The following is a 13783-nucleotide window of genomic DNA, read 5'->3' on the forward strand; positions in this document are numbered from 1 at the left end:
CCTCCGCCTCGAGGCGCCGTGCCACAATTTTTTATGTTTCCGACAACAGTAAGAACAAACATAGATAGGAAGGCTTCCTTTTATTTGTAATTGTTTATTATTTTTGGGGGACTATACAGTTGGTATAGTATACATGTCAATATACAGAATGTTACCATTATCAAAAAAGAAAAATGACTATCTCTACAACCGTTATTCAATTTTTATTGCTTCTATTCAATTTTAGTCCTCCGCATTTAACTTATCTAGAAAAACAATTAAATCCTGTGCATTTTCCCGTAATCTCTTCAGATAGGTTATTAGAAAATAATATGCTCAAGAGTTAAGACAGTAACTTCATCAGTATAACAGCCAGCTTCTATTACGGTGAATAAAGGCACCAACGACTGACATTCAAGGACTGTATGATGACTTGTTATAGGGATTTTCATATCTAATATCAATAGAAGTGTTCACCTGTTAACTGCCCACAATTACCCAAAGTTTCAAGCAACAGTATTCCAAAACATCATTTGAGACGAAATTAGCTTGAATGAAGTTTGCCAGCATTGATAATAATGTTGTTGAGTAATGGCTTCATTCAAATTCCAACCAGACAGAAACAGCCTGTGTCGCTACTTGTCCTTTCCTCTCAAGTAGGAAATTTGGCATTCTGTTGAGGCAAGTTGTGAATTAATAAAGTACAACAGATAACAAATTCTCCTATTCGGATATATCTTTTGTTGCAAAGAAGTTTGAGCAGTAGAATTGGAGCTCTGTCAAAGCCAGTCAAAGAGACAAGACAAAAAACAATGAGTAAACCAAGAGTCCAAGACAAAAAACAATGAGTAAACCAAGAGTTGTTACGTTCCTTCCAACCTCCTCTCTTCCAAACCCCTCAAGTCCAATTTTTCCTTTTCCTTATTGCCCTTTATTGATCTTAATTTCTGCTTCTAGGAATCTGCTGCTTCTTTGTGCATTTTAGGTGCCAGTGTCTTAGTATAGAACCATATAGACAATCTTGCCAGACTATTGCAAGTGTTGGTATGCGAAACAACAATTTTTCAAATTCCCTTACACAAGTATTTATTCCATATAGGGCTCACTCATATTTTACACAACAATATCAATATTAAGAGAAAAACCATGTTGATATATGCCAGATCAGAGAATATAAATGGAAAAAACTCATAAAGATTGTTTATGCCTCTTATACCACTTAATCAAGTATATCTTAATACAATTTTAGAAAAACAATGAATCAAACTAGAAAATCACCTGTCTCAGAGATGGTCCTCCACAGCTCATTGTCCTGGCAAGAACGAGGAGTATCAAACTGTTTAATGTCAAGCTTTTTGTTAATAAACCCTACTTGAAAGTAAATATTCCCAGACGATGGCAAATCCACACGGATCTCATTCACACTGTACCACAACAAAAATCTCTCAACTTTAATTCCATCTAAATCAGTAATCGATCCAGTAACCTTGTCAGGGTAATAAACCAAATATTCAAACTCCACATAACAAGGCTTCTACAGATAACTTCAAAGGTTCCATCATCAGAAAGAGAGTAAGATTTTACAGAGCTTGGTAAAAGCCCTTGAGGAAGGCTGAATTTTGTGAGGATTTAGTAAACAGTTGTGTTGGGGTTGAATGAAGTTTGCCAACCTTGATAATATGGTGTTGAGTAAAGGCTTCATCCAACCAGATAGAGAGTAATTCTCTGAGAAGGCTACCATCATTTTTATCTTTAGTTAACATTACCTAAGGGAAACAACAATTCTCTGAGAAGGCTATACCATTATTTTTATCTTTACATTAGCTAAGGAAAATAGCCTGTGTCACTACTTGTCCTTTCTTTCAATAAATTTCTCAGAAAATTGACATTCTGTTGAGGTAAGTTCTTAATTAAGAAAGTAAAACAGAAACTATGAGTAAAACCTAGAAAAGGAGGAAGCATCCAGATAACAAATTCTATCTATTCCTTATTTATCTTTTGTTGCAAAGAAGTTTGAGCAGTAGAATTGGAGCACTGTCAAAGCCAGTCAGAGAGACAAGACAAGAAACAATGAGTAAACCAAGAGTCCATGAGTAAAAACAATTTCTCTACAATAGTACAAAGACTTGCAACAACTGGAAATACAAGAGCATTCATGGGGAACAAATTAATGCAGCTGAACAAGGAAATTAACTAGACACTACAACACCAATTATTTACTCAACAGAAACGTGCCTGGCTTGGAGAGTTACACTCTTGGTCCTGATTTGAATCACAGGCCTCGAATACTCCTCGGGGAAGAGACCGGAGATGATCTAGATTACCAGCTGCTGCATTTATTTCAATCATCAACATCTCAACAACACCATTTTCAGCAAGAAACGCCTCTTCTATGGCAGAGCGAAGATCAGCAGGCGTGCTGTCGTTCAAGTCAGTCTGCCCCTGCAACCTAAACAAAGCAAAGTTTCACCACACCCAGACAATACCAAAAATTTATATCAACATTAAAACTGTCACAAACCTGTCTACATGTTCCATAAATGGAAATAGCATCCCGCGTCTAATCCATGCATAATCCTGTTCATGAAAATGTGTCATCTTAGTAGATACACCATACGTCATACTTCTATCACTTGGATACTTTTGCATAGTGGGAGTTTGCTCTGCATAATGCACAAAAGACAAGTCTTACCCTTTGCGTGCCATTTCCAGAGTAGCCAAAGAACATGACACATACTGTTCCAGCAACACGATAATTGAGGAGCTTGTGTTTCTGAATCAAGTACAATTGCCGGCCAAGCAGGACAATGTCCCCAAACTATGTCACCTGAATTAAAACCCTCATGACCAAACATATAAGCTCTCCTCCCTCCCTCCCGCTTCACCATTGCATCAGTTCCGCTTAAATCTATAGCTTCATCAAACTCCCCATCAAGTGTGTTGGCATCTCCCAATCACTCGTGTAATGATGTTAATGTACTGCAGGAAGTAGAATACGGAATACTATCTAATCGCTTTGACCCAACCTATCGCGTGGTAAAAAGAAGAAAGTACGAAAGAATAGTAAACGGAGCACACCGCAGAAAGATTCTAAATATGAGAAGTCCCCCCTTGGATTCGAGAAGAAGGAAATGAAGAACGGGAACGAAACGAAATAAAGCGTTTCCCATTATACCCAATTTCTACTGTTCCATCGGGCGAAAACACACAACATTGGTAATTTACCCTGTCATCCACACGCTTCTTAGTTCCAATTTCACGTTTGGTGTTTTTCAAGCTACCCTTTTCTCTACACGGATTAAATTCAGGGTCCAAAGTTGATTCTTTTACAGTAGTTTTACTCTTCTCTTTCTTCCAATTATCGAGAACAGAGTCACTAAATCTAGACGGAAGTACCTGAAGAGACACAACAATTATTTATTCCATGAAGGGCTTACTCACATTTTACACAACAATATCAATATTGACCATCACTGAAGAGAAGAACCATGTTGAAATATGCGAGACCAGAGAATATTAATGAAGAATACTATCTAAATACATTTTTAGAAAAACAATACATCAAACAGAATGGAACTTGAAAATCACCTGTCTCAGAGATGGTCCTCCACACAAGGCCAAACAAGAATGAAGAGTTTCAAGCTTCTTGTTAATGAAGCCAAGTTGATGGTAAATACTCCCAGACGATGGAAAATCTCATTCACATTTAACCATAAAGAATACCTTCATACAATTTAGAAAAAATTAATGAATCAAACAGAATGTAACGTGAAAATCACCTGTCTCAGAGAATGAAGAGTTTCAAACCGTTTGATATCAAGCTTCTTGAATGAAGCTTAACTTCAATCATCCACACGGATCTCAATTCCTTCTAAGTCAGTAATCGACCCAAGACTCAGTTACCTTCTCAGCATAATAACCCAAATATTCGAACTCCACATAACCAGTAAAACTCCATCATCGGAAAGAGATTAAGATTTTACAGAACCCTTGAGGAAGGTTGAATTTAGTATACAGTTGTGTTGGGGTTCTTGGGTAGATTGAAAGATAGGGAAGAAGGAGATGAGAGGAGATTGAAACCCCCATAGAAAGAGGAGGAAGAGAAGAATAGTCAGTTAAATTGAAAACCCTCATTGTTCTTGATGCCTCCAGATATATACGGCAAGTGATGCTATGAGTGGATTGAAAAACCCCATTGTTCTTGATGCGTCCATATAAAGAGAAGAATAGTCAGTTGGATTGAAAACCTCCATTGTTTTTGTTCTTGTTCTTGATGCCTCCATTGAAGGAGGAGTGAGTATATATACTGAAAGGAGGAAGAGAAGAAGAATAGGTTGTGAGTAGTTGTACATAACGGTAAAATACGTGTATGATTGGCTGCTTATTGGAAATTGAACGTTATAAAATATGTATTCAAAATTTCTATTGTGTCTTAATAAAATAAGGTCCTAAGTGGAATAAAAAGTATTAATTAGTTATTTTTCTTACTAAATCAAAAAAATATTAATTAATTTTTTTGTATATTACCCTTGAGTCTAGTTCTTTTTAAAAGTGTTCATATTTGTTTCTAAATTCCCAAAAGTTTTTTAAGGAGTGAATTAGTAAAATTATATTCTTTTTTTTGGCAATAAAATGTGAATATTACCATACAACCAAAACACCTCAACAGTCTTTACATTCTACGAGCATCTAGTGATCTGAAGATTATTCAGGGTCGATCTAGACCTCCATCGCACTTACTAAAACAAAATAAGCAAAAAAGAAAACAAAACCTATATTAATTACTAATTCTCTGTATCAAAACTTGGCACCTTCTTGCTTTTCGAGATCCTATGAACAAACTCACCCTTTCTCTGATTTCCTTTTGAATCTGTGTCGTTATAAACCTTGTGTCTACATTCAGACCCCTGTACACTCTCCAGTTCCTTGCTTGCCATGCATAATAAATCAAGGCTCCATATAATGCAGCTGCTAGTTCCTTTCGAAATTGTCTCCATTGTCTATTCTTGATCCATCGCATACAATCCTCTACATTTTTTGCTGGAATTGGAATGCCAGCCCATCTACTCAACGATCCCCGAACCTCCCCGATCCAATTGCACTCTCCAAAAAGGTGTTCCTGGTTCTCTGGTGTAGCCACTGCACACAAGCAACAATCAATTTATATATTTTTAATAGGTGTGTAAAAAGGTAAATGATTAACAAATATGTGACAGAAGGAATAATAATTGATGGTCAAATATGTTTTTCGTAGTTCAACTTTCAAAAAAAGTGAAAAAAATTTCATGATCAAATGCGTCCGAAATTAAACGCACAAGAAGTCATAAGGTGATGGGACTATTAGGTACTATTCCAATTGTCAAAGAATTTGTTTCTCCCTTATTAACACCTGAACATGAGTGTAAATCTTTTCTAAAATGAACACAAAGTTATTGACCTGAAAAATAAAATTAGTTCATTCAAAAATTTGTTAGCTTTAGCCATAAGCAGCTCATATGGCAAAAGACTTCTATTTATAAGATGTAAGCTCTGGAAATATACCTCAATGACCCAAATTTCTTTGTATTTGAAGGTTATGAGCATGACGTTAATGCCCTTCTTGATTGATGCAGTCTCTCACGATAATAATGTTGATTGTGATGTGAAGTGTTTCTCAATTAAGTTCAAACTTGTGGTGAATTTGAATCAACCAATCAATCAGAATTGCTCTCATCTTTTCACTGATCTCGGGTTTTGAATCCATATAATTATGAACTCTTTAAGTCATATTTTTTATATTCAATATGAATTGTGTTGAAGTTTGCTTTTAGTTACTGCAGTAACTTTTAGCAAAATAAGTTATTTAGTTTGAATAAATTTGAATTTTGAATTTTAGTTAGTTTGTTTATGTTGTTGAGATATTTTAGGTTGTTTAAATTTTAAATTATGCAGATTATATGTTTTATGTTGGCTATTTAAAGCCCCTCAATGCTTAATAAAATTATTGAAAGCTATTGAAAGTCATTTCAATCCATTGAAAGAAATTTTCAATCTTTTTGTGCTGCCCCATTTTTAAAAAACACCACACCACCTCTTTTCCTTGCAACTTGACTCATCCAATTCACTTCATTCTCCCAGTCTTGTATTTGTCTGCTATGCCCCATCCATTGTAACAACCTCCTCCATATCATCCTGGTCACAGCACACTCAAAAACAAATGTGAGAATGTTTCTAGGTGTTGCCCACATAAGGCACAATCAGGGGAACATTGATGCCAAACTTTTGCAATCTCTCAACTGTTGCCAGTCATTTCTGTATAGCCAGCCATAGGATAAACTTATGTCGAGGATGTATCTTTGGATGCATAGCAAGATGTTTCCAAGTCACTTTGGGATGGACAGGCATTAAAGTGACATACATTTTATGGATTGAAAATTTTCCTCCCTGCTGAGCATCTCCAAGTTGCTGATGTAGTGTTCCATGGCTTTGTAGTCTAGTGATCAGTTGATGTCAAGATTCCAATACCTTTCTCACCACCCAGGAAGCATTTTTAGGGATTTGGATTTGAGCAATATGTGCACCCATGGAACCCAAAGGCGGTCCTTTTTCCTGTTTATATCCCACAGTAGCTTTAGGATTGTTGCTGAGTTCCAAATGCAGAGATTCACTATATTTAGCCCACCTGCAACCCCTGGCGCCATACATTAGTCCAAGACACCAAAGCTTTCTTGGATACTGTCACTGCACCTGTCCATAAGAATGTTCTGCATAGTTGCTCAATTGTTTTCATGACCTTCTTAGGGATGAGAACAATCTGACCCAAATAAGGTTGAACCCCAAAAAGCACTGCTTTAATTAATTGCATTCTTCCAGCATATGACAATAACTTGGCTGACCAGCAAGTAATTTTGGTTGTGATCTTCTCAATGAGTGGAAAGTAAGCAGCAGCAGTCGATTTCTTTGAAAATAGGGGTACACCAAGGTACCTAAAAGGTAGAGTACCCACACTGAATCCCAATGCTTCTACAATGTCTTGCTTTGTTTGATCACTTGCTCCAGCAATGTCTATGGAGGTTTTGTCATTATTTGCGTGCAATCCAGATGCCTTAGAGAACTTCATGAAAGAATCATGCATTAATTTGATAGACACAATGTCAGCCCTGCAATACATTAACAGATCATCAGCAAAACAAATGTGTATGTTGTTCAGTTTTTCACACCTAGGATGATAGTTGAAATCTCCATTTAGCACCAGCTGGTTGAGTTCTCTTCCCAGGTACTCCATAACCAAGACAAAGAGATAAGGGGACATAGGATCCCTTTGTCTAATGCCCCTTTGTGCTGGAAATGGGGCAGTAAGTCCACCATTCAATAACAAGGAATAAGAGACAGTAGACACACAAGTCATAATCCAGTGCACAAACTTAGCAGGAAATCCCAAATCACTCAGCAGCTTCTCTATAAATTCTCATTCCAAAGTGTCATAAGCCTTTCTCAGGTCCACTTTGAGCACACATCTAGGGGATATCCACTTCCTGTTATAGCTCTTGAAAATTTCATGGTTGACCATGATGTTATCCACTATACTTCTTCCTTCAACAAATGTTGATTGAGCTTTACTAACCAACCCTGAAATCACTAGCTTTATTCTTCTTGTAAGAACTTTGGAAATGATTTTGTACAAAGTGGTGCAGCAAGCTATAGGCCTGTAATCTTTCACTTTGGTAGGTGCTGGAACTTTAGGAATCAATCTTACAGCTGTGACATTGATAGCAGGATATAGATTGTCAGTGTGAAAGAAATGTTTAACAGCTGCAATAACATCATTTTGGACCACATCTCAGTTCTTGGTGAAAAATTCAATTGGATATCCATCAACTCCTGGAGCTTTATCTTTGGGCATCTCTTTAATAGCCTCCAATATCTCTTCTGTGGTGACCTCTTTAATAAGGTCTCTCTATTGTGAGATAGATAGGCAATCTCCACCTCTAACCACCTTAGTATTTAAACATGTCAATGCAGATGCTCTAGTCCTCATCAGCCCCTTGAAGACAGAAATAAACTCATCTTCTATAATCTTAGGTTCTGTTAGCTTGTTTCCTGCTTCAGTAAATATGGAGGAGATGGTATTGTGGCTGGTTCTAATCTTCCACTGAGCAAGAATGTATTTGGTATTGTATATCTCTGGCAGGACTAAGAGACTCCTAGAAAGCAATGGATTAAATAAACATTTACATAATTCTAACTAATTAGTATCACTAATATTAATACTTTTCTTTTATTGTGCGCTATTTTTCATTAAGCGTGCATGGGTTCCAAAAGAGTGTAGGTCCTCCAAGATAACTTCTTTCCATGTGATTTTGGGGTTTAATTCGTCTCTCTGAACACCTACACTCACAATGGTTTCACATCTTGGATCATGTATATGTGGAGGTCCACTTGGGACATGAACCAAACATTCTCAACTGACCTTTTCTCGTTTTATCCTTTGTGTGCTACTTGCACCTGATCTGCTGTATATAGTTATTTTTAATCTTTTCTAGTTTTCTTTGACAACAGATCCATTTTAGCATTTGCATCTTTTGGACACTACACTCATCTTGTGAATATGTTGGACTTCAGAGGTCTACAGATTCACTCCTGTATGACAATTATGAGCTCGCAACCATTTGTAGGATTTTGCTTTCACTTTGGTGTACATATCCTTAAAACCTAAGATTCTTATAGAGTTTCTCTATTTTAACCATTCTACATGAATATATGTGTAACATCTTCATGTATCGTACTACTTTTCTAGAATATCCCAAGAAATTTATACAAAGTAAAATACGATAATAAAAATGGAGAATATCATAAACCCACGGCTTATCAAATTTCCCATATCTCATGTAGCTTAAAACTCCTCCATGAAGAGTCCTCTTTTATATTTCTAATAAACACAATTCAGTAAGCGTTTTTGTCTCTCTTTTCATTCCCAAACCCCACTTGTGGTAACACTTGGTATGTTGTTGTTGTTGTTGTTTTCTTCCCTCCTTTTTCCCTACATAGTATTAGAGTTTGTGACTCACTAGCGCGCGGTCATATGCCATCTGTGCTCAATTTTTTTTCTTTTGTTTGACAAGTGCATTATTTGTCTCTTTCTGGGGGTCATTCTAGGGTGTCTTTTTGGTGATCATTTAGTGACACCATCTTGTCTTTAGCATTCTTCTGACAATTTTTCAGCATTCCCGGAAAATTCTTCTCTTGTTCTCTATGATATTACCGTCTCCACAATTTTGATAGAATTCAGTAGCTTTGCTTATGGGCAAGAGCTGCCTGTTCGGTTTGGATTTCTTGTTTTCATAAGTTTAATATGAAGCAAAGAATGACTATTATAAATTAATGTCTCTTTCTTGTGACTATTGTGGAGGCACCACTCTCCTAATGTTCATTCTAATGTTTTTCGTAATTTCTCCAGCTGCACCTCTTTTTGTGATCACTGTGATGGGCTCTCTTTTTGCGGTGTTTCCAATCATTCTTACAGAGTTTTCAAGTAAAAGATTCACTTACTCCCTTGATGATGAATCTAAGGTCTTCTAAATATTGAATTTTTGATCACCATTCACGAGAACATATTTTTATTTTTAGTTTTTCTTTATGGTGTCATAGCTTGAGTATGGAGTCATTTGTTTGAACATTGAATTTCCGGTAACTTGTTCTCGGAAGTTCTTTTCTTCCTTTTTTATTTAAATAGAATCGAACCTAATTATTGAGTCCTTTGAGTATTGAACTTTTAGTCATCATTTCCGGAGAGCATTCTTCCTCTTTCCCTTTTTATAAGGTATGTAATTTTATTAGTAATGGAAAAAACCTCCACATACAAGTAATATGCCAAAAAGTAGAGAATCTGCCGCATTATGACCATAGACGACACAATCTTCTATACAACTTCAAGCCTCATGGGTGCACCAAAAAGAAGCTAGAAATGAGAGGCTATTCCTCAAATTTAATAATCATTCTCTATCCAGTCAAACGTTCTCCTCCTGTTTCTTTCCTTCCAAAGGACCCACATGAGTGCTAGCTGGGCAGCATCCCGGGCTCTCCGATTTCTCTTCTTAGAATCCTTCTTCTTTTCATCGAAGTTCCAGTTATTGTTCAGGAACCTTTTTTGGGTGTCATTCTTCAGCAACCAATTTGAGCTATGCTGATAATTTCTAGGGCATTTATGTGTGTTGTTTGCCAGTGATTGAAAACAGATACTTTTCTGTATATGCTGCAAGAAACTTTCTTTCTATGTACAGGGGTCTGCGTGCATTATACGTTACCTTTTAACTTGATTTCAATCTCAACAAAGAAATGAAAGCATAACTCTTTGCTCACTTGCATTTTCAGGAGAGAAAAACTGCTGACCACTTTTCTTCTGGGTGATTCGTTCAGTATTCTGGTGTATTTTTCACACGTCTGTTTAATGTTCCATTTACATTTTAGTGTTTCGTATTTGAGAATAAGCAAATTCAAGTTGTTTTTCTACTTTGGGTTTAAGTCATGTATTTAAATTTAAAGCAAAGGAATTGAATAATTATATATGATATTTGTAGCGATTTTGTTTTTGTTCAAAGTCGAGAATCATTACGCCTATTATTACAGTATTTTTACTGATTATGTCATAATTGAAAAATACTCAATTATTTTTTAAAACATCATATTCCGTGAAGTTTTAAAGCTCTTACATTAAGAGCCTTCTTGTATATTTGATAAGAACAAGGTTAACTAGAGTTTTTCTTTTCTAATTTTATTTATAGAATGACTAATAACTTACACTTGATAAGTGGATTTTTTTCGTCTACGAATGTGTTAGTCGGATGACATATACTGAGTTGGAAACAGTGGCTCCATTCTTAGCCAGTTCCGAAAAGGTTCACTCATTTTGGAGGGAGCATCCCCGCTTAGTGATTGGTCAGCTAGTTCACACAAATCCAGAGAAACTATCATGGACGAACCACATGCAAGGAAACCTACATGCTTGGCTCTAGTGGATAGGCTAGTGGTGAGCTTGGCTACAATGTAAGGGCCTTCTACACTTAGCCATATGCAGGGGAACTTGCACCTCCGGTTCTTGGGGGTGGGGTGGGTGAGAGCTAGTAGGAGCCATCCAAAACTATCTGCTGCAAACTAAAGAACTGAATTACCTTTAGCCGATATCATTCAGTTGAGCCGGGAACTGCTGTTTACCAAGGCAAACAATGGCAGCTTTAATGGCTATAGGCTATAATTCACAATGAATATGTTTCTAGAGTACAGGATCTAAACAAACATTGTAATTGTGTTGAGAAATTCATTAAATATGTACCCACAATAAATTTAGAACCCAATTATTAGCACTTAAAGACGTTTTTCTAAGGTCCAGAACTCATAACTATGAAATCCTGGATCCCGCCTTTGGCACTCCTTTAATAGGAAATGTTGTGGTATACTTGTGCAACAGTTGCAACTTACTGGAAAACGCAAAGAAAAATGATTTTTCCCCTTGCACACCTGTTTCAAAGGGAAGAATGTAAATGTTTTTAAGGCCTAGTGGGCTCTTTTTTATCATTTTTTCAAGACTCATCTTTTGAATGTGTTGCTAATCCGGGGTGCAGGGCGGGGTGGCAAGGAGGGACTTGCAGTTAGGTTTTTCTTTGTCTTCTTTTATGTCACACATTTTTGTAATTTCTATGTCACCCTTTTGTCAATATTATGATCCTCAGTGAATGACTTCATGTATTAGTTTTAGATTGTTTGCTCATCTATTTTAACTCTCTTGGAGACTGAAATTTGAAGAATTTCCTGTTGTTTACCTCTTCGCCTGCAGTTCGCTTGTTCAAGCATACAACATCTAACACCATTGTACTCACTGGGCTTTGTGGAAGCGGCAAAACATATCTTTTCTTACCAGGTAACTCTTTGACATGTGACCTGTATAATCTTTTCAGAGTATTATTGTTCTGATCTTTATGTGCTGGCATATACCAGCTTAGAGATGGTTCAGCCCATCAGGGTACCGTGACGTCAATGGAACCATATGTAGGCAGTTTTATACTACACTCTGAGGAAGACAAGGTAATGAACATTGTCTTCTCTTGTTTCCCCTTTTCCGCCCTACCATTTTACATGCATCCTTGTGATCTATACCTTTAGAAGGGAAAAATGGATCTTATTAATGTCAATTTTCAGCTGAATGTCTCTCAAAGTGAGAGAGTCTTTCTATTATATAGAGAAAATAAAGATTACACATCCCTAAAGATCCGCCATTCCTATCCCTAAAGATCATCTATTCTATCTATACAAATCTGCCATTGAATCCCTCTAAATCTGCCTTGCTATCCCTCCAAATCAGCTATTCTATCACAATATTTATTCATATGATTCTACAACAAATGTATATGATCATGCTAATTTATATCACTATATAATTACATTAATATATACAATCATTTAGTTGTCTATCATGCTAACATCCCCCCTCAAATTGATGCTGGTGGATCAAGAAGCATCAATTTGCCTACTAGAAACTGATGGCGTTGCCGTGCCATGGATTTTGTAAACGCATCAGCTATTTGAAGATCACTGGACACATGTGGAAGAGTAATGACTCCTTTATCTACAGCTTCTCGTATATAATGACAATCCACTTCGATGTGTTTGGTCCTCTCATGAAAAACTGGATTAGTAGCAATCTGAATAGCACTTGTATTGTCAGCGTGGAGAGGAGTAGGATGAGATTGGGGAAATCCAATCTCAGCAAGTAATCCACGAAGCCATACAACCTCGGAGCAAGCAGTAGACATGGATCGATATTCAGCCTCTGTTGAAGATTTTGACACACGATCTTGCTTTTTACTCTTCCAAGATATCAATGACTCTCCAAGAAACATGCACCAACCAGAGACTGAACGACGAGTATCAGGACATCCCGCCCAATCAGAATCACTAAAAGCATTAAGACGAATAGGAGAACCACTTGGAAAGAACAATCCACGAGTAGATGTTCCTAGAAGGTACCGAATGATGCGACGAACAGCCACCAAGTGGAGATGACGGGGAGCTTGCATAAATTGACTAACTTGTTGAACTGCAAAAGAGATATCAGGCCGAGTAATAGTAAGGTAATTTAGACTCCCAACTAATTGTCGAAATATAGTTGGATCAGGAAGAAGATCGCCTTCCTCACGACGATACTTGACATTTATTTCCAGTGGAGTATCTACGGAGGAGGAAACTTGAAGACCAGCCAAAGAAATCAGATCCTGAGTATATTTGTGTTGGTTTAGAAATACACCTGAAGCAACATTATGAACTTCCAAACCCAAAAAATAAGTAAGAGTACCAAGATCTGTCATATGAAAAGAATCTTTAAGCTGCTGTTGGAGGCAAGTGATTAGTGAAGAATCAGTTCCTGTGATAATAATGTCATCTACATACACCAAAAGAAGAACACAACCTGTAGATGTTTTCCGAAGAAACAAAGATGAGTCATATTTGCTCTGCTCAAAAGAAAATTGTAGCAAAGTAGACCGGAACTTATCAAACCAAGCTCTTGGAGCTTGTTTTAATCCATACAAAGACCGCTTCAACTTGCATACATCTGATGTAGGCGATGAGAATAAACCAGGTGGAGGTTTCATATAAATATCTTCTTTAAGATCACCATGGAGAAAAGCATTTTTGACATCCATTTGATAAAGAGACCAGTTTTGTGAAGCAGCAATGGCAATAATAGTTCGTACCGTAGTCATTTTGGCTACGGGTGCAAAAGTCTCCTCATAGTCCACACCATGCTCCTGTCTGTTCTCAAGAACATCCAATC

The 13783-nt window shown here is 36.9% G+C and overlaps 3 protein-coding genes across 4 annotated transcripts in view; 1 reads left to right on the forward strand and 2 right to left on the reverse strand.

Moving 5' to 3' along the window:
- Positions 1–1240: 1240 nt before the first annotated feature.
- On the reverse strand, positions 1241–1742 carry LOC107062058 (uncharacterized). The gene is made up of 2 exons (XM_015312271.1): positions 1650–1742; positions 1241–1513 (listed from the first exon to the last, which is right to left on the reverse strand). The coding sequence occupies exons 1-2, from the start codon at positions 1740–1742 to the stop codon at positions 1241–1243; spliced, it is 366 nt and encodes a 121-aa protein (XP_015167757.1).
- A 71-nt stretch (positions 1743–1813) lies between these two features.
- LOC102600945 (histone-lysine N-methyltransferase ATX5-like) lies at positions 1814–4305 on the reverse strand. 2 transcript variants are annotated; one of them, XM_006355188.2, is made up of 5 exons: positions 3787–4292; positions 3568–3702; positions 2672–3375; positions 2501–2556; positions 1814–2428 (listed from the first exon to the last, which is right to left on the reverse strand). In XM_006355188.2, exons 3-5 carry the CDS (start codon positions 2705–2707, stop codon positions 2200–2202), a joined length of 321 nt encoding a protein of 106 aa, XP_006355250.1. In that variant the 5' UTR covers positions 2708–3375; positions 3568–3702; positions 3787–4292; the 3' UTR covers positions 1814–2199. The 2 variants fall into 2 exon arrangements, 1 of the variants encoding a protein (XP_006355250.1); XR_001474395.1 differs by lacking the exon at positions 2672–3375 and having other exon boundaries at positions 3787–4305.
- A 7626-nt stretch (positions 4306–11931) lies between these two features.
- LOC102579132 (signal recognition particle receptor subunit beta-like) overlaps positions 11932–13783 on the forward strand; it is a gene marked incomplete at its 5' end in the record, with an annotated part of 5531 nt that continues 3679 nt past the window's right edge. The window contains one exon of the mRNA XM_015312273.1: positions 11932–12036. Coding sequence (XP_015167759.1) covers positions 11932–12036 — 105 coding nt within the window. The remainder of the gene's footprint in view (positions 12037–13783) is intronic.

The sequence above is a fragment of the Solanum tuberosum genome, unplaced genomic scaffold, assembly GCF_000226075.1.
Source record: "Solanum tuberosum cultivar DM 1-3 516 R44 unplaced genomic scaffold, SolTub_3.0 scf00193, whole genome shotgun sequence".
Lineage (NCBI taxonomy): Eukaryota > Viridiplantae > Streptophyta > Magnoliopsida > Solanales > Solanaceae > Solanum > Solanum tuberosum.

Excerpts from the sequence above, each read along its gene's own strand:
- LOC107062058 (XM_015312271.1), bottom strand. The coding sequence starts at position 1,742 with ATGTTAACTAAAGATAAAAATGATGGTAGCCTTCTCAGAGAATTACTC. Across the intron at positions 1,514-1,649 it reads CTCAACACCATATTATCAAG|AAGCCTTGTTATGTGGAGTT; the intron begins GTTGGCAAACTT and ends AGTTATCTGTAG.
- LOC102600945 (XM_006355188.2), bottom strand. The coding sequence starts at position 2,707 with ATGTTCTTTGGCTACTCTGGAAATGGCACGCAAAGG. Across the intron at positions 2,557-2,671 it reads CTGGAAATGGCACGCAAAGG|GATTATGCATGGATTAGACG; the intron begins GTAAGACTTGTC and ends TTTCATGAACAG. Across the intron at positions 2,429-2,500 it reads TTTATGGAACATGTAGACAG|GTTGCAGGGGCAGACTGACT; the intron begins GTTTGTGACAGT and ends TGCTTTGTTTAG.